Source organism: Citrus sinensis, chromosome 5, assembly GCF_022201045.2.
Source record: "Citrus sinensis cultivar Valencia sweet orange chromosome 5, DVS_A1.0, whole genome shotgun sequence".
Classification (NCBI taxonomy): Eukaryota; Viridiplantae; Streptophyta; class Magnoliopsida; order Sapindales; family Rutaceae; genus Citrus; species Citrus sinensis.
Window position 1 is genome coordinate 4,406,351 of NC_068560.1, and position 27,487 is coordinate 4,433,837.

General features: G+C 32.9%; 3 protein-coding genes and 1 long non-coding RNA gene across 8 annotated transcripts; 1 reads left to right on the plus strand and 3 right to left on the minus strand.

Annotated features, from left to right (window-relative positions):
- Window positions 1-16: 16 nt before the first annotated feature.
- Window positions 17-856, minus strand: LOC112495496 (putative disease resistance protein RGA3). Its single transcript, XM_052441002.1, has one exon. The coding sequence runs from the start codon at window positions 854-856 to the stop codon at window positions 17-19; it is 840 nt and encodes a 279-aa protein (XP_052296962.1).
- Window positions 857-6,823: 5,967 nt separating this feature from the next.
- Window positions 6,824-7,949, minus strand: LOC102615000 (pectinesterase 2-like). The gene is made up of 2 exons (XM_006492534.2): window positions 7,670-7,949; window positions 6,824-7,512 (listed from the first exon to the last, which is right to left on the minus strand). Exons 1-2 carry the CDS (start codon window positions 7,947-7,949, stop codon window positions 6,824-6,826), a joined length of 969 nt encoding a protein of 322 aa, XP_006492597.2.
- Window positions 7,950-15,821: 7,872 nt separating this feature from the next.
- On the minus strand, window positions 15,822-20,007 carry LOC102629738 (uncharacterized). Of its 5 annotated transcripts, none has more exons than XR_008054446.1 (6): window positions 19,756-20,007; window positions 19,613-19,662; window positions 19,286-19,537; window positions 18,807-19,166; window positions 17,230-18,599; window positions 15,822-16,599 (listed from the first exon to the last, which is right to left on the minus strand). It is a non-coding gene; the product is annotated as an uncharacterized LOC102629738 (long non-coding RNA). The 5 variants fall into 5 exon arrangements; XR_008054445.1 differs by having other exon boundaries at window positions 15,822-16,656; XR_008054443.1 differs by having other exon boundaries at window positions 15,822-16,632; window positions 19,756-20,006.
- A 6,769-nt stretch (window positions 20,008-26,776) lies between these two features.
- Window positions 26,777-27,487, plus strand: LOC112496066 (pectinesterase inhibitor-like). The gene has a single exon (XM_052440392.1). It carries the CDS (start codon window positions 26,876-26,878, stop codon window positions 27,425-27,427), a length of 552 nt encoding a protein of 183 aa, XP_052296352.1. The 5' UTR covers window positions 26,777-26,875; the 3' UTR covers window positions 27,428-27,487.

Below are 27,487 nucleotides of genomic sequence, written 5' to 3' on the forward strand. Positions count from 1 at the left end.
TTCTCATCCAAAGAGTTTATGGCGTTTGTTCTTTGCTACCATTAATTTCCATCGAAGAACATTCATTTTGACTTACAAATTGGGCAAAATCGTGTACTATATCATGCATCTTGCACGCTACAATAAGATTATCATGATCTCTCTTAAACTCTTGAAAGAAAGAGCGAGTGGCTAAGATGTTAAAATACTCTTCACCAATTATGTCCATCTCTTCATCTTGTTCTGCACTAAAGTAACCTTGAGCCATCCACATGCTAATTAGTTTTTCTTTCATTATATTGAATTTCTTTGGAAAGACAGCACAATATGAAAAACACCTTTTCACTCTGGACGGCAAATCATTATAACTCAACAACAGAGGAGATAGAACACCTTTCTCAATCTCTTCGATTTTCCACAAATCATTATTTAAGATTCTACACCACTCTTCTTCGGTTTTTTTGGAACGCATGAGACTCCCTATTACCTTTGCTACAAGAGGCAAACCTTTGCATCTGCTTGCAATTTGTTGCCCGATTTGCTCTAATTTTTCACATTCTTCAATGGCCCGACCATGAAATGCTATCCTATTAAACAATAACCAACATTCCTCTTCAGCCAATTCTTTGATGGAGATAATATCTAAAGATCCCATCATGCACACAACTGACTCTTTACGTGTGGTAACTAAAATTTTACTTCCATGGAGACCATTCTTTAGACAACGGTAGAATGGTTCACATTTCACGTAATTTCCATCCCACACGTCATCTAAGACAAGAAGAAAGCTCTTCCCTGCAATGGATTCATAAATATGTCTAAGAAGAGATTGGAATTCACCTAAATGAGATTCATGACCATCCAAAGCTTCGACCATTGCTTTGGCAACCCTGAACTCTTCAAAAGTTTCTGACACACACACCCATAGAATTTTATCGAACTTTCTTAAATATAGGCATGGGGATGCAATTACTTATTTGGATGTTTCTATTTTTGATAGTATTCTCGAAGGCAGGGTGCTTAATGTAGGATATATTATTGTTCAACATATGCTTAGCACTCCATGTATAGGCAAACATTCCTTACCTTTTGGTAGCATTATCACCCGGATTCTTAAACATTTTTTAGGTCATATTACTGAACCACTCTCTTTCGCACTAAGGAATTAGGAGACAATGCTATAGCAAATTTAGGGTTTGTATAGATGGAAGATCAGTGGGTTAAAGATATGAGGTACAATGGCAAGGTTTCTGAACTAGCTCCTTCAGATCATCATATCTTCAACGATATACTTTCACCAGACGAACTCATTGACCTCAGTAATCCATAGCGTTAGCAACCTCCACCTTCAAAAGATCCTTCACATTCTGGTCCAACCGCTCCTAATCATCCAAAGCAGTAGCTATTGGTTGAAGTGCATTCCATTTCCGAGCAACAAAGCCAACTTCAATCCCAGTTTGAGGCCTTTCAAATTCACTCCATTTCTGAGCAGCAATGTGTCTTTGATTAGCAGCAGTGCTTATTTGATCAACAACAGCAACTCTTTGCTCAGCAAAAATATATTTTTAACAACCAGCAGCAACTTTTCACTACTCTTATGTTTCCACCACCATCTTCCTCCTGACATCCGCCATCTTCGTGGTGTCCTCTCATTTTTTATTTTGTTTATAGTTCTCTGTTTTATGTTGCACCTACATTATCATGTACATTAACTATGTGTGTTTTAACTATAATTTAAGGATTCTTGTTTGATATTTAGATGCTTTGTTTTGGATACTATTTCTGGTTTCTTAAATGCTTTGAATATTTGGTTATTCATTATAGGTTTCTTGATTAACAATTATGAAGTTATTTTTTATCTTAGCATGATTTGATAAGTAATTTTGACGATGAAAGGGGAAAAGTAGCATGTATTTTAATCTTAAAGTATTGATGCATGATTTTAAAATATTTAAGGGGAGCTTACAATTGTTGTAGATCATGTATTCAGGGAGAGTTTACATTTGATTTATATGTTGAATCATGTATGCCTTATATTAAAGGAGAGTATAAATATCAAAATCCATGAGATGTTTATCATCATTAATAAGGGGGAGATTGTTAGCCTAAGAAGGTATATAAGTTGTAATTTTGATGATAACAAATACGTGTCTTAAGTAATTTGTTTCTTGAAGGAAAAAATTTATTCAAGTGAAATCAAGCTCAAAACACTCAATGAACAATGGCTCGATCAAGAACAAGTATTAGCTCAATGAAATTATTATTGCGACAATTCTTGTAAAACTGGTATGATTTAATATATGCGTGGTTTAGCATTTGAGAAGCTCAAGTATTTATTTTATAAGTAATCATTTTTTTCATAAACCAAAAGCTTTATAATCATAAGACAAGTATTTTATAGATTTGGGTATTTTTCAAGTTTTGGACTAAATTGAAAAGGTTTTGAAAACTTTGAGTATTATGTTAAAAATTCTGAAAACTTTGAGTATTATGTTAAAAATTCTGAAATGAACCTTTTTGAAAAGTTTTATAAAAGTTTTGGGCCACAACATAATTTCATAGAGCTTTTAGAAATAACTAGTATTATCTTGAAATCTGAAAATGGACATGTTTGCAAAGTTTTATGAAAATTTGGACCATAATCAAATTACATAAAGTTATAGGTAAAACAAGAATTTTGAAAAGTAGTGTTACTGTAGAAAAATTCAAATTGTAACGATAACTTGCACTGTACTAAGCTGCGATCCGGCTATTTAATAAGCTAGCTGGCAAAACTTCAAATGTCAATAATGTCTAGTTTTCTTTCAAATTTAATAACTTTTGCAAGTAAGAACAAGTGCATACAACATATTTTGAGTTTCCATTTCATAAATCATCATATAGTAAATCATTATTGTGCTACTACTTGTATATCGACTCTAAAAGAAAGTATTTGTTGTGATCTTTAATTTCATTATTAAATTTGTCAGTGTTCAAGTGTGACAAACACTTGGGTGAAGAGATTGGGGAATAATCTTTTGTTGTAAAGGTTCGTTGATACCTTGGAAGTCAATTCTAAAACTCTTGAAACCTTGGGAGACTTGAATACTGAAATCCTCAAGCTTGGTTTGCTTGGAGGCGTGAGCGTAGGCGGGGATTGTCGAACCATGTAAAAATATCTGAGTTTGCTCTCTCTTCCCTTACTCTTTTATTTTTTAGCATTGTTAAATTTATTATTTTTTATTCTATTAAGGCATTAGATTAAATTGTTGTATGGTTTGTTTAGTCTAAGTTTTAAAAGCCCAATTGACCTCCCTCTTGGTTTGCATAGCTAGTATTTTAAAATTAAGGTACAATAAGTGAAAAAGACTCCAAAGAAGTCTCCAACAAAGACTACAAGAACGTCTCCTAAAATAAAAATAGCCCAATAAAGTAAAACAACGGAACCTTATATTATCCATGTTGGAGTTAAGCCTCCTCCTCCAATGAAGGTAAAGGTGATGAAACCAAATGCCAATAGAAAGCTGGTATTGAGGAAGAATGAACACTAGATTAGCTACATAGGAGAGAAAGAACACCGGTCAAACCATTAATATGTTTTTCCTAGTAATTGACAGTTTTCCTAATTAAGAGTTATTGATCGAACATGATGAATCAATTTTTATTTACGTATTGAAAACACTGTTGAATAAGGTTGTTTGTCAAGTGATCATTGATTTTAGTTATCAGAGAAATGAGGTGATTGAGCAATAGCAAAGTAAGTCATTATTTTGAAATAATTATTGTTTGATTTAACCTTTTTAAGTAAGTCACTATCTTTAGAACATTAATAATAATTTATTAGTCTTAGATGTATTGTCACATAGACACTTACATAAAGTCATGGAGAATGATGGAAAGTCATTTCCTGTGGGATTTAGTCAAGTTATGATCAGTTCACTCAATTCAACAGAGGAGGCTATAACTACAAAGTCTCACTATCTATTTGAACTGCTAAAAGCAACTCTAATTGAACAGTTGATATTAATCCATACAAGCCAGGGTAAGGACTTCCGTCCTTATATTTTCTATATATTAACATGTAATAAATTCAGAAATTATAGAATAAGCAGTTCTTTTATATGTTGACATTATTATTTAATGGTTTTATTCTTATTGTTGTAGCAATCATTGGGTGTTGGTTGCAATCGATATACTGGCCTTCATTGTCTATTATTTTGATTTAGTATTTACACAAAAAGTGAATTGTCATTCAGAGCTAATAGAGCAGTTAAGTTTTTCCATACTTATATTTTAGTATTTTATATAGTTGGATAATAAATTTTAGTATATTGATCTTTATATTCACTGCATGCTTTCATGTTCAGAGGAGTTAGGATGTATCATGCAACAAAGCAAAAGCCTAAGTTGAACTTGAAGTGGATGTTAGTCCAAGTAAGGATATAAGTGATATGTTCATTTTGTCTAAATGTGGGTAGTTTGTTATAAAGTATATGTAAGAGGTTGTGCAAAATGTAAGCTTCAAACCTCTGCTTTGTTAGTTATTTTAATTATGAACATTTCGTTTAACGCATAATTTTCTTTCTTATTTTTTGTAATTGAAGTTTAAACGACTAATTGAGTACTTGGATGAGGATATTCTAAAGGTTTGTGATGAGCAAGCTGCATATGTGGCTAACTTGATCACTAGTTTAAGAAAATAGTTAACTATCACTTGTTTGTTCATGTTTTATAATTAAAGATTCTTGATGAGTGGACTGCGTATGATGTAGTGCTCCGTTTGTTGTTCTTTTATTACTTTCAAGAATGTACCTTTGTTGGTTGATTTTATTGGAATTGATCGTAAGTCTGATGGCTTCTTATTGCTGCTGTTACTCAGGACATTGCAAATAGCCATGGTTCTGTTGATTTTTCTTAAGTTACATTTGCCTTTTTTTTTTTTTGTTGTAGTTCAGGCCGTTCAAGATAGCAATGTTGTTGCTGCTTCTTATTCTAGTTCGTTTCTCTTATTAATTATTACTCAAGTTGTTGTGATAAACAAGTTGTAGTTTTCTTAGTTTGGAAGTGGTTTTTGCTACTATTGTGCTATTGGAACTATAGTTGATGAATTTGGTTGTTGAAAAAGTTTGTTTATTGAATGTTGAGTGTTAACTGTTGAATGAAGCCTAACAACAATTGTTAAATATAGAATTATTCGGTTCTGTTTCCAACATTTTTTCCATTATTATTGTTGACAATTGTTGTTTATCGGTTTTAATTTTAGGCTATTGGTAATTGTAACAATGAAAATCTATTATTTTAAAAAAATTTCCAAACTATTGACACCAATTTAGCATATGTTAATATTAATATTCTTGAATCACAACATAAACAATATTAGTGCATCAAAACCTGCTTCATACTAAAGAATCACTATCTGCGTGACTGTATAGAATCACAATTATTATGATATTATTGAATCACAATTTGTTTGCCATTATAACATCAAAATCTATGTGATGTTTAACCGTTAGCATTTCTTTAATACTAAGGTGTTGCGGAATTACTGATACAAAAGATATGTGTCAATAAGTTTCTTGCACCCCATTTAGTGACACTAAACTCAGTGTCAATAAAGAATGTTACGGATACCAAAATAGTATCAGAGAAAGTCATTTTTTTACTAGTACACAACATAAAAATTTACATGGAGGACTCCTATACTGGAGAAAAACTACAGCCGCTAATGAGAGAAAAATCTATTATGTAAAAAATTATTACAATCACTGTAATATTTTCCTCACACCCAATCTCTCAATAGGCTTACCGTTTCTCTCACACTAAAAACTGTTTACTTGTAGAAAAAACTAATTATTGAGTTATGCAAATAAGTGAACCTAACCTACCAATATATAGTGATTATTTTTTGTAGAAGTATTTCTTTTCTTATACTAGTTGTATTCCTCCTCGAGTTAAGTCGCAAAGAGGAAATTACTTATTTTTTAAATAGGAGTTTCCTGAATAAGAAAAATTATTAAATAAGAAAAGCGTAGGAAATATCTTAATTTAGGATTTACAAATTCTCATTAAAAAAGGAGACATATTTCCTAACATATATGTATACATGGTCCTTACATCCTTGATTGTAGATGTCTTTTCTTGCATTATAAAAATATCTATTTTCTCTCCTCTCACTTCTAATGTTAAAATGTCTATTGTGTCTCTTCTCTTGTCAAATTCTTCTTTTTCCTTAAAACTCTTTCTACAGTTTTTGTTAAATTTTGTAGCAATTATTTTTGATCCGGGATCTTAAAGTGCGGGAAAAGTCCGAGAAATCTTTAAAATTGCGAGGTTTTAAAGGCTTATAACTTGAAGCGTTTAAACCACACGGTTTATGCGTTTTCCCGAACGTTCCCGCACTTTATAATTCTGAATTACAACATTTATATATATATATATATATATATATATATATATATATATATATATATATATATATATGTATGTATGTATGTATGTATGTATGTATGTATGTATGTATGTATATTGAGAAATAACTTCTTAGGTTGTTTCTATTATTTTTGATGTGGTTATACATATGATCTGCATATGCTGAGATATCTAATTATAGAAGTTACTGGAAAATTAGTACTCAGATTATTTGATTCAAATTGTTTGATGATTTCTTCATTAATCTAGGGGTCTTAATAAAGAAGTTTTAAAAATCTTGAAGTGCAATTTTTGAATGGTTTGCTATCCATCACTTTGGTATGATACTAATTGAAGATGTTCAAGAATTTGTTATGCATTTCTAAGTAAATTAACATTCTAATAATCCACAAAATTTATATACTTTTATTTTTATATATAAATATGATATTAAATTTTACAATAAACCTGGAAAAATTGGAATTCCTGTTGAAGGAATCCATTTATTGCCTGAAATGAATTTTTTTACTGTGAAGTTTTCTGCTTCCAAGCGCTTTGTTATTCTAAATCCTTTCCAACGGACCCTACCAGTAGTTTTAGAGCCACGTCCTCTGTTATTGTATTCAGCATAGTAAATGGTGTCCACGCTCTGTCCTTGCCATTCAAGCCAACCTTCAGGGTCAATTATTTCATCAAGAAAAGTTTGCAAGATTACTGTTCTTGAATAATTTCTCCACGGTCGTCCCATGTATGTCTTGATTGATGTTCTGTTCTCAGAGAAGTCTTCTGCAGCAGTTATGGTGCAATTATGAATGATTATTCCTCCATTTCCCTCAGGTTTTTCTCGTCCTTCGGCCGTGATTGTCTTTACATTCCCACCAAGGAAACGAACGTAGATATTAAAATTTTGGAACACTGCACTTGCGTCTCCGAATATAAAATCAATTGTACCATAGATATCACACTCTCGATAGAACTGTTTATTGCTTTTTGCGTAAAGGGTGTCCTGATACCCATCAAGCTTGCACCTGTAGAAGGCAGAGTCCACTTCACTTACTAATTCTACTGCCTGGCCTGTTTCCTGGTCTGGTCCGGCTGTGTTCTCAAATGTTATATTCATTGCCACAAATCCAGCCCCTTTAATCGCTGCATTAATTTGAAAAACAATACTGATTAATATATGTTAGAATATAAAAACCAGATTTACGGTTCTTATTTTTATTTGTTGTTCAATTTAATGCATATATACTACAGTTCATGAGGAGAAAAAGAAGAGAATAAAATTGCATAGCTGATCACTCACCAACAGTAGCAGTCTGGTAAGTGGATAAATGATCCTTTCCGTGGCTTTTATTCACGGAAATGATTGTGTTGTTGATTCCATTGCCAATTAACACCAAATTCGTTTTCTCTCTGCCAACCACAACATATTCAGTGTAGTTTCCTTCTTTAATTTTTATATAATAGGGTTTTCGACGGAATGAAGGAGCAGCCAAGATAGCATCTGAAATTTTTGTGTAGTTGCCTGAGCCATCTTGTGCCACAATCACATCAATTCTTTGTGTAATTTGTCCTTGAGACATATGGCAACAGAGAGTTAAAAGGATTATAATTAGCCACGCCATATATTAATCTCCTCAATAATCTGCAGCAAATGTTTCACAAGTTTAGTTGCACTAGTGCCAATACAAATTAAAGTAGTGCTACATAAAATGAACAGCCATGCATATATTAATTAAAAACGCAAAAATAAAATAAAAACAAAGAACTACGTGGTCCAGATTATATATATATATATATAAAGGAATTCGGGACATTAAATAGCTTATACCCATAAATATCGTAGTTGACAGAGCATGTCTTCGTTCATGGTTCATGTCATAACAAGCGAAAATTATAAGCAGTACATCTTAAAACTTTCTAGTTATTAAAAATATTATAAAAATTTAAAATTTTCGATTCTACTCCTATACTATGTAAAGTGTATTATTTTTTCATTTTGTCAAATTTTTAACATAATATAAATAAAATAACTATTTTACTCTTAAACTTAAGCTTATTTTTTAACTTTTCACCTCTTAAACTTAAGCTTATTTTTTAACTTTTCACCTTTAATAATAAAATAAAATTAAAAGATCGAAAATAACCAAGACCCAACGAATTAATAATCACCCAGGTGGTGTTACCAAATCTGCCAGCAGGTTTGATCAGGAACTCACAGGCCTCACTACCTTCCACCATAGCCTTGTCTTGTTTTTGTTTTTTTATAATATAAACATCGAAAAAAAAAACTAAAAAACCCATCACCATCATTTTATAATAAAAATCTAGAAAAAAAAATTTCTTAAATGGAAAAAAAAAAAACCATCAACTTGTTACCAAAATGCATTTATTCATAGACGACATCAACTCCGCTGGCTACCAGCATCTGTTGGGGAAAAATCAGGTTTTTTAAATTTTATAAAACCTTTTAAGGACCGCTCTCATATAATATATAAGAATTTGTATTCTAGAAATCATACCTTGAAAATCCGAGTTGGCTTTTTCTGCTGAAGTGATTTAGGCTCCTAGATCACGATCCGCCACCACCATTCCTATTAGATCACGATCCGTCACCACCACGCTTGTTAGATCACGAACTGTCACCTATGATCTTCCAGGTTATGACTCAGGTTCGATCTGCACTTGACATGTGGGCGCCTTTATCACTACCAAAGCAACTAGCACGAGAAAATTTTTCTCTCAACAATAGAGAGAAAAATCTTATTCTCCGATCTGTATAAAGTGTTTTCCCCCTTTTCTTTTTAGAAAATAAGCCTTATATATCTCCCTTTAGTGAAAACCCTAGGCTCCAAATAATGCCCTAAATAAAACTCACGTTATTTTCTTTTTCAATAGGGGACCCACCTTGTAAAATAACATAAGGCCGCTTATACAAAAGCTAATTAAATGGAGCCTCCCACTAAATGATATATTTAGACTTTTGACCCAAATAGCTAGTTATCTTACTTATTAGTCCAGTAGTGGTGCAGTCAATTAAATGAGCTAACCCGGGGATCATTTGGGAACATACAATAGTGGCTACAATAATTAGGCCTGTAATTAAACTAGCCCAATTATTTAATTCCAAATCTACTCCACTAAAAGATTGGAACTGACTTCCATAATTGTATACTCGAATAATAATTCGTCCCAAGCCACATTGATTTCTTTACTGCACAATCCTTTGTACCACATCGTTAATTAAATTGATATCTCAACTGTCCAATCAATTTAATAACATCTTATTTCTTGATCCTTACTGGTTTTCTCTAATGATCATTTTCAACATACTAAATATGTTGACACACTCTGGCCAGAGAATTCTGTGATCAAGTGCCGAAAACCCATCAAGAGATGTGTTGTACAAATTCTATATTGTTAATCTATAACTCCAATACTCATAAATGCTCCCACCAAGATACCGGGTAATCTAGACTACAAGTATGTGTCATGCTCATTGGTAACTCAAATGGAATAACAATTACAATCATGAAATCATAATTAACTCAAGATTAAGATTACAGTAAAATCAATGCCTATGAGATTTAATAAGTCTGACAGTTATTACAAAGTTAATTAAATCTCATATGTGATCTTGTTCAATGTAGTCGTACTACATCAATAAATTCATACATGATTAAGACAAATCATTCAATGAATTTATTACAGTTTATACCTAAATAAAGTGCCCAACTTTATTTATCAACTGCGAACAAAATTTATTTAATCATAAGATAACTTGTATTTATGTCTTCTGTGAATCCACATGGTGATCACATAAATACATATAATATGATTAAATGGACTTTAATAAAAATATTAATGCAATTAAGATATTTGAATAAAATACCTCATTAATTTTATTAATAAGAAAAAATGTTTATTACTATTAAATAAACACATATGCTTTTAAAGAGCATATTTTCCCAACAGCATCATCAAAAAACTAGCATGCGCGGCAAAGCAAGCACACGGAGGAAAGATGTGCGTGGGAAAGAAAGGGAGGAAATTGTGGTGGTTCCGATGAGAGAAAGAAAGGGTGGGGCATATAGAAAAGAAGGAAAACAATTTTATCTACAATCTACCTCAAAAACAACTTTAAATATAAGCAAATACGGAGAAGTACATATAAAGAGTGAGCATATAGAAAAGAAAGAAAAATAAAAGAAAAAAATTATATAAAAATAAAAATTAATATGGATCAATAGTTTCTTTTGTTGATGTAAAAAATCATCCGAAAATGAAACAAATGATATATGGGGGTGGGGGAGCAAAATTACTGAACTCCATTGCAATCATAAGAGAATTCAGTGGCAAGACATAATGACATAGACGGTATAAAAGATACCACCCGTGACGGAGCAAATCACTGAACAGTTTCTGAATTATTATGCGTGGGTGGATACTGGATACAAAAATTAAAATCAAAATTTGCAAGAAACTCGTTCTGTGAAGTGAATCTGGTGTAGCTATTATGCCTGATATTGGAGAGGAGATGTATTATATAACTAGGTCCAACTTAGGCTTCTTTATTTATCGACCAAAAGAAGAGTTGAGATATTCATCAAACCCCTATTTTTATTTAGGGTGGGACTATTTACACTCTAACATATACTTTACACACTCTAATTTTAGTCAACTTTTATATTATTAAAATAATCCTAATATAATTTATTGAATGAGTGTGTAGAGTAGAGATGGCCAACGGGCCGTGCCGTGCCAGCCCAGGCCCATCAAAGGAAGCTCATGCGTGCTCGTGCTCGTGCCGTGCCGTGCTCACTATTTATTTCGTGTCGTGCCGTGCCGTGCCCACACGTGCTCGTGCTCGTGCCCACTCGTGCCGTGCCATGGGCCGTGCCTAGGAAAAATAGCCCACTAAGCATTTTTCTTTTTTGCTTTTTTTAAGAACGAATGCCAAGTTGTTGTCTTTTTTTTTTCAAGCTTATGTATTTTTTTTGGATTCATATGCCTTTATTTTAATTTAATAGAATAAAAAATTCAAAACTCAAGTCCATATTCAATAATAATAAATTAATAATAATAAGAGAATGTTATATTAGTTGCTAAGTTTGACTTTATGATATTAGAATTCTTTTTTAGCACTTAACAATAACAATAATAGTAATTTTTTTAAGGGTTAACTTAATTGTTAACTTGGAATTACGTAGAGTCATATATCATAGTTTATAATAATATTAATACATATTTATAAAATCATTATATTTATAATTTTATTTATTAAAATCATGATATCAATTATTTATTTAATAAATTATAAACATAAATCAATTATAATTTTTTTGAAACTAAGAATTAAATAAATTTAAAAAACTTGAGCCAATAAAAAATATTAAAAGATTCAATTTCAAGTTATTTATAAAATCATAAAATTTTAAGTTTACTTTCATAAAAAAATGAATCGTGCTTATTGCGTGCTTTTTCGCGTGCCGTGCTTTGGCCCATCTCTAATCGTGCCGTGTTTTTAAGGCCCGCGTGCCTAAAATCTAAGCCCGGCACGGCCCACGTGCGTGCCGTGCCGTGCCGCGTGCTCTACCGAGACGTGCTCATGCTGTGCCGTGCTGTACGGACACGTGCCGTGCCCGTGCCGTGCCTCGTGCCGTCCGGCCCATTGGCCACCTTTAATGTAGAGTAATAGAGTGTTCAAAGTAAATTTTTGAGGCAAAAAATCATACCTTTTTATTTATAATTTAGATTTACATATTTTGTCACATAAATCACACACTCATTCCGCATCGAAGTTCACCAAACACTCTTTCCTTATCTAGCAAATTACAAATCTTTTTTGTTTATTAAAAGGCAATTATCATCTTTCTTTGACAAGACTTCCATAATTTCTTTTCACAACACAAAATTTTCTTTTTTTAATAATTAAATTTAATTAATCAGTGTAATTTTTCAACTGCAATATGACTTAGCAATAACATATTTAGGACTTTGCAATAATTTTAAAAGATAAATTTTGGCTATTAGAAAAAGAAGATTCCTTATAATTAGAAAAAAATTATTGAAAGTTTATAATTACATTAGTAATTTTTAGGATTTTTCAAATTCAAAAAATAATGTAGAATACGAAGATAGTAAAATTGCAAAAAATGAATAGGCTTGATGATAATTTTCTTACAAAACATAATAAACACTTTGAGCAAATAAAATAGAGGACTATCGATATACAATAATTATAAAAAGTAATATATTTTCCTAAAATAGTGGATAAGATTTTCTTCCAAGCGGCTGATTTAATAAATACTAAGTGAAGAGTTTTAAAAATTTCAAAACAAGATCATATAAATTTGGCAAAGGGAATGATTTTAAGAGTTTGAAATGTGTTTAAGAAAATACAAAATAAGAAAATATTCACATATTTAATAAATTTAGTGGCTTCTGCGTCAGAGAAATTGAGGATATGGAATCAAAGTAAAGTTAACCTATTTAGGGAATTTTAACCTAAAATAATTTTTGAATAACTTGGGCACCCAAAACATCCTAAATTAATCAGGGTGCATTGTTTGCTTGGAGATATTTTTATAATCAAATTAATGCATCGAAAAATACATTAGAAAGGAATACCTAAGATGATAGTTTTAGTAACCAAAAAGAAAGATAAAGGTACATTGCTTAAGTATGAGGCAATTATACGTTCAATGTATACGTATAACAGAGAGTTGAGTTTTCAAAATGTTGGTAATTGTACTACTTTACTACTAATATAGATACTATCCTCTCGGTATTTATAATCAGAGAGGTGCTGGCGCATCTTTGAAATGTTTCAACCGTATAATGCCATTATATAATTTAATAACTTTTTCATACTTTAACAAAGTCTAATATCCTAAATTAATGTAATAAACATCAATTTACTGTTATCTTACTTGATAAATTAAAAAATCATGAAGTTTTTATTTAATTTGAACCGCACGCTCAATTTGAAAGCTAAAATTATGGAAAGGAGTGCCCCACACGGTACATGTTGAAGAGAGAGAATGCATTGATTTAATTGACTCGCGTCAACTTTATACACTAAATAATCGCTCTTTCCAGGAGATTATTGCTCTATTAATTCTTCGCTTTTTTTTTACGTAGACGTCGAAAGGTTTCTACTTTCAATCGGAATTTCTCACAAAAGGCTTGTACTTTCAATCGAAATTTCAAAAGCATTTCTTAAAAACGTGGCCAAATTTTTTCTTTAAAAAAAAAAAAGGGCCGCGGAGGAGATATTTTTGGATATGTAGACAGCTAAAATTAGCATCTTTATTCTTAAGCTTAAAGCATTAATTACAAATGCGATGGCAGTTGCCAGATCCAGACATTTTCAGGGCATTTTTGAAGACATTTTTCTGCGCAATCACCTTTGTTTTGACAAAGTCCAGGAAAATCAATGCATCTACAATAATCATGATAACAAAAATTTTTGCAGATCCTCATCGCCAACACACATAAGATATGCGCCTCCTTAGAATGTTAACAACAGACTTAATTTCAGATAACCAAGCGATAGATGCATCTACAATACAGCGGCTAATCTGTTATATATACTCCAAGAATCTCGTATGCTGTAGGTAACATGTCATAAGCCAAGAGTATAACAAAAAATTTAGAGTTTTCATTAGAAATGTGCTCACTAATACTATTAAATATGCAAAATACATTATTTAATAAGTACAAATGCAAGCTTTTAAATACGAACTTCTGTGCATTTTACAGTGCTGTTTATTTCTAAATTCACATTTTAAATACACTAACTTTCGCCGAAAAAAAAGAGAGATTAATGTATTTTATGGGATGGGAAAGAGACTAACGAGATTATTGCACAAGATGAGAATGATCAGGACTGAGGTCTTCAAAGAAGTTGTTTCATCCATGTTTACATAATAATGGCCTTGGGGCTTTGATTTACGGTTACAGAGAAAGTGGGGTCTCTGAAATGGGCCAGTGGCCAATGGGCACTTATAATTTTATATCCAAACCTTTGAGGCGATTAAGCTAGGTGCAATTAGTACTAATGATGGTGATATCTTCTGGCCCAATGTGAGATTAGAATGTCAGCTAAGCAATTGCATCATTCACTAATTATCATAACTTTGCAGTTAACAATGGCAAAAAAGTCTGGTTAAAAGTCATAAATACACGGTTAATAACGGCCAACAAATCCAGTCAATGAAGGCACAATATCCGTATGAATATGCAAGTTTGTACTCTTTGTTGCAGTACATATTCTAATAACTGTTTGCTTCCTCTCATTATTAGTCCTTGGGGTTGGGGGGGGGGGGGGGGAACTCTATGGTCTCACTTGAATTATCCATAGATTTTCCTAATTTCTTTGTTTTAATATCTCATTATTAGTCCTTGTTGCAATGCACATCTTTTGGCTGAATTTGTCCTTTGTCTCTTAATTGATTTCTTGAAGCAATTTATGATATATGAAGCAATCACTAATGTTTAGGGAATGAAATAGGATGACCAAGATAAAGGTGTTTGCTCATACATTATCGTGCTCTCCTTAAAGTAAAAGTGAGCAAATGGTTGAGCAGATCACCTCGACCAAAATAATAGTGATGATCTCGAGCATATCATCTCGACCAGGATGTTTTTGGTCACCTCGACCAGAATAATATGTGGTGACCTCGAACACATCACCTTGACCAGGATGTTATTGGTCACCTCGACCAGAATAATATGTGGCGACCTTGACCACATCACCTTGACCAGGAGGTTACCAGGAAGCACAACTCAGTCAAAACATTTTCTCCGAAATATTAGGGACCATATTCTTAGTGGGTTGAAATTAGTTGTTTTCTTGAGAATTATAGGGGAGAGGATAAAAACCGCTATAATTTCCTATTAAACCCTGGGAAGAGGAAGGAAAGGGGATTCTTCATTCTTTTTTTTTTTCTCTCTCTGGGCAACTGAACCCATTGGACCTTTTTCTCTCTCTACCATTGGGAAATTTCTCTTTCGCTTATGATTTCTTTAAGATTAATTATTTTCCTTTAAATTTACTTAAAAGTTTTTTTGTTTAAAGCAATCATAATTAAGCCACATGAATTGTGGTATGGGTTTTTCCAAGTAAGACACAAATCGCTAACTTGAGCGTCGAAGGGTTCTCGCCGGAAAAACTTTCGGCGCCTCCTAACTGTTAGCTGTGCTCACAGGCTCACAGGTTATCTGCTCATGGATCGTCTGCTCATGAATTGTCTGCTCATGGAACATCTACTCATAGAAAATCTGCTCATGGTGCTAACAAATCAGCGGCTTCCCACCAAACAAATTTAATGTTGATGCAGGGATCTGAGATTTGACCAACTCATCCGGATTTCGACATCAACAGCTAACAAAATGAATTAATGTTCTGCTTTGCACCCACTGCCATTCATTATCAAGCACCCACACCTATATAAAAGCATGTAATCATATATATTCACTCCATAGACTTTAATTGTAAACATCTGAAGCAGTTGGGGGTTCATAATCACGACCATCTTAAGCCTGAATGCGACAAGGTCTTCTAATTGATTTTCTAAAATACAATATCACCTTGATTGTAAGGGGAATCATGTGCCCAAGAAATAGAGTTCCCCCCAATGCAAAACCATACGTAAGATAAAATATATGGAGCAGATGGAAGCAATGAAACGTATATGGTCTAGCAGGAAATCTATAGAGGCCATGTAAGTCATTGCCATAGCTGTGATTACTACCCACATTGTCCCCATCAAAAACGACACAAGAATCCTACGCTTCTGAAGTGGCAAGCCGCTTATGAGCAGTAGTAAAATGCTCAGAGAACCCAGAAAACCAGTGGTATTGAACAATAAAAAGCAGGTGTAACGATGTGTAGTTGCTGATGTCGGCAAGAAGAAGAAGAAGTGTCATGCCAAGGACTATTGAGGAGGGTCCTCACCAGCTTGGAAAGCCATGCAGCAATCAGTGATGCCACCACCATTATGGCATTTCTCATTTTTTCCAACCAATCATCTTCCAGCTTTTTAGTTGAATTTTCTAACCCTTTACCTTGTTGATTTTGGCTATTACTTTCAAGGGATATTAAGCTGTTAGTCTGTTCACTTGCTGACAATTGAACATCCTTTGCTCTATATGCCCCAGCACGTCGAATCAACTCCCCAATCTCCCAATCTTTTATGTCTCTTTTGCTTTGTGCTAGTACATCCAATGCTGTGAAGCCATTTGCATTAAGAGCATTCGCATCTATGATAACTAGTTGTCAAAAACCTTATGACCCGCATATTTGATTATTAGTATGTGATAAAAAGAAAGCATAAATTTCAATTTACATACGCCCACCTAGAATGACAATATTCAACTAACTCCACAAGGATCAGAAAACATAACTTTACTCCATTCGTCGTTAAGAAGATAAAAAGAATTTCATCAACACGCTCTCATTTTGCTCTCACCTTTGAAAATGAAAATGGTAGTAAATTGGTAATTTCATATCTTGCAAGTAAATAAAAGATTGTCATTTTAGTTGGCGTAAATTAAACTATACCCAAATACAAATGTTCATTAAAATAAATGAGTGCCTATTATGTGATCTGCATTAGATTTCTAAACTTGTTATTTGAAAAGCAAGCCAAAATTGACCTTCTAAAGCAATTCTTGCTTGCTACAAATCAAATTATTCGGAACTGGTAGAGATAATTTAACTCATTAGAAAAACTCTTAAGATTGTGATTGATTTGAACTTGGAAGATTTTTCACCTTTAAGTATATTTATTTATTTAGCAGCAGAAACAAATTATGCACTTTACAATTGTGAATAAAGCAGTACCTCAATTTGTTTACCTGCAACTGCGAGCTGCAAGATAGTCATGCCATATCATCGTCAGCATTCAAAAATTGAGGATCATCTATATTATCCATCAAAAATTTCAGTGCATCCAGCTGATTGTGTATCACACACAGATGTAAGATGGTCTCACTCCAATCGTGGTGGCTGAAGCTGCAAGCAGTCTGGTTCTGAAAAACTCTTCTAAGACATCAATCCGTCCTTTCATGGCTGCCAAATGAAGAGGGTTTCTTCCATCCAGATCGCGAGCAAAACACAAGGCAGGATTAACTGGTAAAAGTGCTTTTATCTTGTTAACATGACCCTTTTGAGATGCTATGTGAAGTGTTGAATATTGATTTGAGTTTAACTCTCCAGCAAGCTCTGGCTATTGGCATATAATGTCCTTCTCAAAATCCACATGCCCAAGCAATGCTGCCGCATGCAAAGGAGACTCAGAGAGACAATTCACCCCAACTCTGTCTATGATTAATTGATCCTGTTGAAGTAATTCTAACAAGGTAGGCACACTCCCTTTTAATGTTGCTTCATAAAGCATACTTTTCATTGTTTCCATATCCGGTGCTATTGATCTTTGATGTCTGGGAAATTTTGCTTGCAAAAATCAAAACGTATAAACTATAGATTAATTAAAGACCAGCAGCTCGACATTCATACATACAGAGCCTTGAGTAGACTTTAAATAAAGTAAAAAGTTGTGTCCAATTTTTCAAAGCATAAAATCTATTTCATTCTTAATTTCCATCCTATGGACCTGCACTGTTTGATATTTTGATGTGTTTGAAATTTTGCTTGTAGAAATATTAGACCTGCCTCTTGAATTTTTTATACATGTAGGATCCTAATGCATGGGGTTCGGGTAAAATGTCGAAGAGCTGATCAATTTTTTTTAAAAAAAATCAAATTGTTTGTGGTGATGTACAAATTTCTTTGAAAGAGTTTAGGAAAGTGACAACTTTTTTCAATTCTCAGAATTTACAGTCCTTATATTCATCATCTCATTAACTAGTCAACAATTATTATTAAAATTTCATTATTGTTGTTAAATGACAATTAGTTGTGTGAAGTGCCTCATTACTCTGTTTTTGTCTACTCATCCTCGACACTGATAACCACATCCCAATGTTCTTAGTACCTTGCCATCGTCGTTGGCGTGGTGCTATACCAGTTTCCAGCAAACGTAGACAACCAAAACAATTCTAACTTGCGAGAAACAGTGAAAATGTTGATAATCAAAACCTGAGTTATTGTTGAGGTTTAGGTTGCCGTCAAGAAATTCTGATAGAAGGAAAATCCTGGCAATGAAGGCTGCTTGCTCCAAGCTGCAGCTATCAAATCCTCAAAATTTCCAGCCGGCTAAATGTAACTGCACAAAATTAAACGAAAAAGAAGCTAACATTGTTCATCCATTACCCTTCGCCAAACTTGTTTGAGTTGACATAAGGACACTAGAATTTCATGCCTTTTAACAGTTTCAGTTCCAACCCAACAATTAATCATCAAAATTTAAACTGCAAATCAGGTTAGAAAGAGAGAACAATGGAGACTTGGTGATTAAGCATTTTTGACTTACCACCTTTGCTGATCATTATCTACAGAATACATCTATGAATTCGCTGCCAACTGAGACCAGGAGCTGGTTTCATATTTTTGCATCAATGAGTGCTAAACTCTTTAGATTGGTTAATGAGATCATCTAGCTGGGGAAAACAGCGTTGCCTCTGTATGACTCTATTGCTAATTCCTTTAAATTGAGAGGTGGTTGCAAGGCTTCAAGAAGTTGTTGATCGTCCTCCTTCTTCCTCCATCTTCATCTTCCTCTGTCAAAATTAAGTCTCAAATCAATGAGGTTTTTCATTTTCTCTGGCTCTAATCTCTTAGCCTTGCCTACATCTGACACGTTTCACAATCCTCTGCTCCGTCCTCCAAACATCTGCCGCAATTTTCAAATGTAAAAACATAAATCAATAATGAATCTGCAAAATAGCTTAAACTTTCAAATTAATTTCAGTTTTTTGAATTCATATATATATTTTAGCTGTCTATGCGCACCAAAATAGTTTCTGGTGACATAATGATAAGTGGTATCTCTCTGCGAGTAGATGATTCCCGCTCAGGATTAAAAAAGAAAAAATTAAAAAAAAAAGGAAAACAAAAACAGATAGAGAAATGAACAAAAATTGATTCTGTCAATTAAGAAAAATAAAGTTAAACAGAGTTGTTGCCTCGATTTTCTTAAAGTAGCTCGTATCCGGTCATTCAGGGCATGCAGTAATCTCTGACTATCAAATCCAACTCTAAAACCTGAATCCAGTGCACAATTGATTAGAATATTGAGCCTAATGTTTGAACTCTGAATCCAGTTCAAAATTCACTCACATCAAAGCCATTAGCGCTCCGCTCTGCTCCTCCGCTATCAACTGCAGTAGCTGCAAATGGAAACATAAAATCAGGCAAAAAATAATAATTGAAGAAAGATGGTAAGAAAATACAGATCTCTACAAGAAGAGATTGTTGGCAACCTCTCAATGACTTTTCTATCGTTCAACTGCCGGGACATGAACTTCTTCAGCGTCAGACGGCGATAAATCAAAACAGTTGATCTCCACGAAGCGACGCCGTTTGTCGTCGTCATCTCTTTTCTTAGTTCTCACAACAGAAAAACAAGAGAGGATTGTTGTTCTCTTTAAAATACTTACGTAGAAGCTACTTAAGGGTCCGAGTTGAAAATCAGACCCCACAATCACAATTCACAAACTCGTATTTACTTTCGGAGCTGGCTACGGTACAGATTCTGTACCTTACAGACCAGGTTAGCCAGCTCCCCAATGGTGCCATTTGCTGACTTTGTTTCCACATACAGGGACACGTGGAGTGCATGGAGTGGGGGATGTATGTTACAGAACCTGTGACATAGACTTCTCCTTACACTTTCGATATTCTTTTGTCCTCCTCTTGTATTTAATTTAACTTCCGATATTATTTATGCATGCCCCAGTAAGAGAGTGACTCGTGCCTTAAATTGCCACCTCAAATAGAAAAACCTACACCACCGAAAAAGACCAATAATAATATAGCAAATGCTAAGTTACAATAATTGTAACATACATTCTTCATGTGAACCACATAAATTATGGGTCTTATAATTTTGTGTAGTTCACATGAGGGATGTATGTTACAATTATTGTAACTTAGAGGCTCCCTAATAATATAGGATTGGCGAAGACCCAATCTAAGCTAAGTCTACTGCATGGGGCCAGGCCAGTAATATTCCTTCGGTGGCAGCCATTGAAGGTTTATTTAGATGTATTTATCTAAAAATTCTAAACCCCACTCACATACGTTTTTTTTTTTAAAAAAAAAAAAGGTTCCTTGATGCCATCACCTAAGGCACTTAGGGTGCGTTTGGAATTGAGGTTGGACAGCTGTAGCTTAAAAGCTACAGCACTAAAGTGTTTGGTAAACACTAGCTGCTGTAGTTTTTAAGCTATATTGATATGATTTTTCACTTGTATAATACAAAATTTATTATATCTTTAATAATTTTATTAAAATTATTATTTAAAATTTATATTTACTATATATTATTAACTTTTGTTTCATAATTACAGCTTTTTTTTCACAGCAGTTGTAGCTTAAAAGCTACAGCACCTCAATCCCAAACGCACCCTTAATTCTAGGGATCTCGACAGCAACATTGGAGAAACTGACAAACATATCAACAGCATTGCGCCACATATAGCCGTTGTAATTCTAATTTTACTGCTCAATAAGTTTGAATTTTGGCAGAAAGCCAAACAGGTCTCCATGCATATATTTGAACGTAAATATTAAGTTTTTTTAAAAAATAAAATATAATTTTTTTAATATATAATCTCATAAATATTAATAATATTTATTTTTATTTTTTAAATTATAATTATAAATATAAAGAGATATTATAAAACAAACTTACCTAAAATCTTATCATATATAGGATTCTCATTCACAATAAAAATTAAAAATTAAAAAGTTTGTTTATTATTGGACAGCCTCTATTTAAGCTTCGATCATTAATCGATGAACTTAAAAGGGGTGTCTTCCCTTCCATGATAGGAAGTGTGTTTTTATTTATCTATATAGCCTCTATCACTTCCATGATCCATCACCTATTCATCTGTTTCCACTTCGTGCCATTTTCTGATGTTTGCTGTCTGCGAGCCACCAACTGGCGCATACGTTATTCTGACAACTACAAAGCTATTAATTAAACCAGATCCTAGGGTTAAAAATTAAGCTTTGACTGGAGTGCTATGCCGTAAAGGAACTTGATTCATGTCCCCTATTTTCAATTATTTTTTATCTAGCGCGTAACGACGACGGAATCGTCCTACCCAATATGATTGGTGTTCGACGACGGAATCATGTCCCCTTTTGTATCCTTTTCTATTCATCTTTTCAAGAGAGTTATTCTTTCTGGAAAAGGCACACATAAGAATTTCCTATATAAACGCTCTCATTGTACCCTTTGTTGAATAACAAACTTGCTTCTTAATCCAATTCAGTGTATTAGCAGTTAGTAAATTAATTAACGTTCCGAACTCTATTAAAAGTCTCGTTGCCCCTTATTAACTTGCCTTTTCTAGTGGAAGAGAGATTTGCAGCAGAAAGGGTAAGCAAAGAAATGGAAGTGCTGAGGCGTGATCCTCGTCAAAGGTATGGATTAATTCTCTTCTCTTCTCTTCTCTCAATGATATATAAGTCATTTGCTTAATTTCAATAATATCCTTTCAGTTTCATTATAAAATTTGGGTTTCAAGTGGAGAGATAATTGCATTAATTCATAATAGAGAAAATGACTTTTTGCAGGTCATACACTGTGATTAACATGTCCAGCAATGTAACCCACATGCATCCACCAACTATTATTGGGTAAGCAACTACTTTCATTATATAATTTAAATTATTTTCAGTATTATATATTTAAGTTATTTTTTATGTATATATATGTGTGTGTATATGTGTGTGTATATAAAATATCCTTTGGCTAGTATGTATAACAGTGAAAATAATTTAAATTATAGACTTATTTTCACTATTAGAATCAGAGACTTATTTTATAATAACCATAATTTGCTTAATTTAAATTATTTTCACCATTAGATATTTTCACTTGTTTGTATGTATATATGATGCAACACGGCAATATAAAGTCATGATTTGTTCATCTTGCACCAAAATTATGCAAATTAAGGCGGGGGTGATCTGGGTTGGGCTTGGCACAAGCCATAGCTTTGTGATCCAGGCTTTAGGCCATAGCCTAAGATGATATTTATAACAGACAATATAACATATTCCTCATCATTTATATTACTTTGATGTAAAACTTTGTTATCAAATTAAGTAATTATATCTTATTTTGATGGTTTTGCAGTGTGCAAAATTCCTCATCACCATCGGCACCGTACCACGCACTCTTTGTATTTCTAATTCCATTGCTTGTCGGAGTTATTGATATTAATAATGTTCAAGAAAAAAATAAATCCTTGATCGAAACACACCCGATAAATATGTGCCCATTTCTGTTAGCTCCACTCATCTACGTCTTTGCATATTTTGCTGCCATAATATCGGAGCGTCAAATCTTCAAGGCAGCTGCTATGATCTCAGGATCTCTTTGCTTAGTCTCATTGGTCTCCATTATCCTACCACACCCATATGGACATTTTAGTTTCATCATATGGACTTTTCTTCTTCTTGTTGCTTATCACAAGAGGCTTCATAAGAAGATTTGGGAAATTTGGAATAGATTTGGAGGAAACAACCAACAATTATTGCCAATGTAGACCTGTTTGGGATTGTAGTTTAGAAGTTATAATACTAAATGTGTGTTTGGATATCAGAATTATGTGGTAGTATAACACTATTCACATTAAGTTATTATCGAGGGGATGTTTGGTAAAACTTGGGACCTCATTGTGGTGTGTTATAATGCACCACAATGACCCATTTAGCTGCATTACACAAATTTAGGGTTAGGGTTTCTAGATTAGGAGTCCATAATTCCCAAAATTGATCATTCTATATTTTTTATTTTATTCACGATCATACCATTTGTCATGAAATAATACTTATTGTGATGATTTTTAAAATCATAGCCAATTATTTCGTTCTAGCTCATGTTATATTTTGTAACCAAGAATATTTGTTTTAGGACCCATTAAATAGTCACCAACTCAAATGTTTTGCGACCAACATCGACCAACATAAAAGGAAACTCTCATAATATATTTTGCTTGAACCAAAATGAGATCAAAACAAGAGGTGTTCAGGCTATTCATTTCTTTTGATTTATCACTTATCTACAGAGTATAAATAAAAATACAACATTTAAAAAATAAAACAATGAAAAGAAATTACCATTTGGCTGAGGAGTATATGCTGTTTCATGATCAATTTTTCTTTTTCTCGCTTGTCTAGGCTGGTAATACGTTGATACTACATAAATCAATAAACTACCTTTACGAAGGTAAATGCATAAATCAATTAAGCTTTTTTTTAAAATTCAATTTTTAACCAACAAAATGTTTAGTAAACGCTAGAAGTGAAATCCGAATTTTTAATTAATTATTATATGCGATATTAATAGTTTTTTCTTAATCTCAAATTTGTCGAAATTTGTTTGAAGCAGTGATTTATATATGTAACAGTAAGAGAGCGACACATGCCGTAAATTGCCATCCTAAATAGAAAAACCTACACCACCTAAAACGGCCAATAATAATATAGCATTTCCGAAGACTTGATATAAGCTAAGTCTACTGCAAGGGGCCAGGTCAGTAATATTCCTTCGGTGGTCTGGTAGTCCATTGAAGGAGAAATGTGACTGCTCATAGATTAGTTAAATGTACATGCTGTTAGCAAACCCAACTAGGGATGACAAAATCCTCCACGGGTTTGGGGTCCCATGGAGCCCCACCCCAAATGGGGAAAATTTTGAATAATTTTTAGGGAATGAGGTGGGGAGTGGGGGAAAAATAATCCCCAAATTCTTAATGGGGTGGGGTTTGGTTTTGTACTCCCCACCCCACCCCCACTCCAAACCCCATTATATATAAATATATTTTTAATTCTTATTTAATAATTTTTATTTTATCAATTATAATGTCAATTAATAATTTTTTTTTAATTTTTATGCAACATAAACAAGATATGAATGAAAGAAAATCCTATAATATTTTTCAACTCTGAAACATTGTTATATTTTCTTTTCTCTTTTAAGGTGCTACGCTCTTTAAATATTTTTCACTTTTAATATCATTTTAAGATATTGTTTCAAATTTTTATATTTTTTTAAAAAGAATTTAAATACTTTATAATATGATGATGATTTTATTTTAAGTCTCTAATTTTTAACTTACTAAAATAATATATTTATACATATTATAAAATAGATAAATGGGGAATGGGGTGGGGATGGGGAAATCATTCCCCACATGGGGATTTTCCATCCCCACCCCACTAAATTTATTGGGGAATGGGGTGGGGAATGGAGGCAAAAATTTCTAACGGGGTGGGGAATGGGGTAGGCCTCCCCACCCCCACCCCACCCCATTGCCATCCCTAAACCCAACCGTGTAAATTGGTTGGTGTAAATTCCAACTCATATACATCTTTTCATTTTAAGTGTTTAATAGAAGTTTTTAATTTTTTTTTCAAAAAAAAAAAATCCTTCATAGCTATTTATCAAACGTATAGTATTGAGATCCACATGGACTTATTATTACACAAATACCCATACTTTAGGACCAAAAGAAATTAGAAGTATGAAAAATTGGGCATTTTCGATTGCTTTATTATTAATAGTTTGTTGTGCGTGTATTTAGTGACAAATTGGTTGACAGTTGTCTTATGCATATTTGATGAAAAAAGCACTAATAAAATAATGTTTGTTAGTTACTCATCTCTATTTATCTTATTTTGAAACATTTTCAATAAAAACAAGTTTTGATAGAAGACATATAAGCCATTGGTTGACCTTTATTATTCATCTAAGCGATTACTCCACCGGTCAAGTCATTGAGATCAACCAATGTTATATACAGGCACTGATCTGTTATATATAATCCTAAAATTTCCTATGTTGTAGGTAAGATGTATAAGTCAAAAGTATAACAAAAAAATTTAGAGTTTTCAACAGAGAATAAAAGCGTTATAAATAACAGCGATTGCACTATATTTATTCTCGCTAATATTTTTAAATATACAAGACATATAATTCAATAAGTACATATTAAAGTTTTTAAATACGAATGACTGTGTATTTTATAGTGTTGTTTAGTTTGAAACTCACATTTTAAAATATACAAACTTTCGTACAAAAGAGAATGATTAATGTATTTTATGAATGAATGCATGATATCTTGTATGAAAATCCAAGTGTACTCCTTGTTGCAGTATGGATTCTAATAACTATTTGCTTTTTCTCATTATTAGTCCCTCAACAAAAAAATCTCTATGATCTCCATTAAATTATCAATGTACTTTGCAAACCTATGTAGAAGCATGTAGCTTGATATCCACCAATTAGTTATATATTCACTCCAAAGAGGTTTAAACATTTGAAGCAATTGAGGGTTGATCGTCAAGACCACCTTGAGCCTAAATGTAACAAGGTCTTCTAATTGATTTTTTTTTTTAAATACATCATCATCTTGACTGTAAGGAGAATCATGTACCCAAGAAATAGATTCCTTCCAATGCTAAATCATATGTAAGATAAAATATATGGAGCAGATGGAAGCAATGAAACATGGTCTAGCAGGAAATCTATAGAGAACGGGTTAAACATGTTTTTGATTTTGTAACTGTTAAAAGTAATCTGGACTATGTGTTTTGTAGTTTATTTTTTGAATCCAGCCTACCGGCGGGGGCGGGGGCACCAACTCTTAAGTCCCTAACCAAACTCTGTTTTGGCTGCTAGTCCACATCAGCTAGGTAATTACAAAAGCACCCGTCAATTGAAGCTTTTTAAGACATACATTATTAATGATTAAATTTAAATTATTTCATGGACGGTTATCATAGAATTAATTTGATTCTAATATAACCATTGTCCTAATAAACTAAATCAATATCAATGAAGAACCTTTCCTCGGCAATAATATTTACAAAATCCCATGGAACTCCTTAGGCTGCTATGAGTTAGAAAAATTCAACACCAACATGTCAATTAACAAGAATCCATTTATTAGCCAACGTCTGTCATCTCTGTTTTCTTTACATTTATTTGTGCATTGGAATATATAAAAAAAAAATTCGGATTGCTTTAAAATTATTATGTTAATAAAATAAAATTGGGCTTGGGCTTGGGCTTGGGCTTTTCAAGTTACAAGTGTGAACTTGCATTAATTGCACACAACAATTTCACAGAAAATGATAAACCGTTACAAGTTTTTTTGCACTATCTTCATAAATTCATTTTGGATTTTTCCTTCCTTTTGTTAATATAACCATATTCGCTTAAATGTCTCAATTATGTTATTAAAAGGTTTTTTAGAATTTTCTTTCCAACAAACTCTTTAAATACTTTCTTATATATGATAACTCTCTGTATTTTCGTTTGTGGTTTGATTACAGTCCAAAATTTAGAAAAAGAAAAAAATGGAGAACATAAAGGCTGCATCAATGGTGATGTTTATAGTCATAATGTTATGTTTTTCATCAAACAGACCTGGAGTAGAGGGGGTTAGAGGAGAAGAAAATGATCTGATTGAGGCTATTTGCAAAAAGACCTCGTACCCAGATGTATGTATCAAGACTTTAAGGTCAAGTCCTGGTAGCTCTGGTGCGGATGTCAAAGGTCTAGCTCACATCATAGTTGAATCGGCATCAACATACTCTAATGATACGTATGAACAAATCAAGAAGTTGCTTAAGGAAACCAAAGATAAGGCTATGAGAAACTGTCTCGATGTTTGCTTTCAAGTTTACGATCTAACTATCCATGACATCCCCAAGGCTATAAAATATCTGGAGAGTGGTGATTATGACTCTGCCACAGAGTATGCAAATGATGGAATAATTGACAGTGATACTTGTGAAAGTTCTTTTAAGGAATTTCCAGAAATTCCGAAGTCGCCACTTACTGATAGAAATAATGGTTTGACTGAGCTTTGTGTAATTGCTTTGGATATGATCGACTTGTTAAAATGATAATCTTAGGTGTTATCCAAAATAAATAAATAAATCAAGAATTCTATTGCTATTCTATCA

Bases quoted from the DNA above. Each gene is read 5' to 3' on its own strand.
- LOC112495496 (XM_052441002.1), bottom strand. From the start codon at position 856: ATGGTCGAAGCTTTGGATGGTCATGAATCTCATTTAGGTGAATTCCAA.
- LOC102615000 (XM_006492534.2), bottom strand. From the start codon at position 7,949: ATGTCTCAAGGACAAATTACACAAAGAATTGATGTGATTGTGGCACAA. The intron at 7,513-7,669 runs GTGAGTGATCAG...AAATTAATGCAG, and splicing joins TTACCAGACTGCTACTGTTG to CGATTAAAGGGGCTGGATTT.
- LOC112496066 (XM_052440392.1), top strand. From the start codon at position 26,876: ATGGAGAACATAAAGGCTGCATCAATGGTGATGTTTATAGTCATAATG.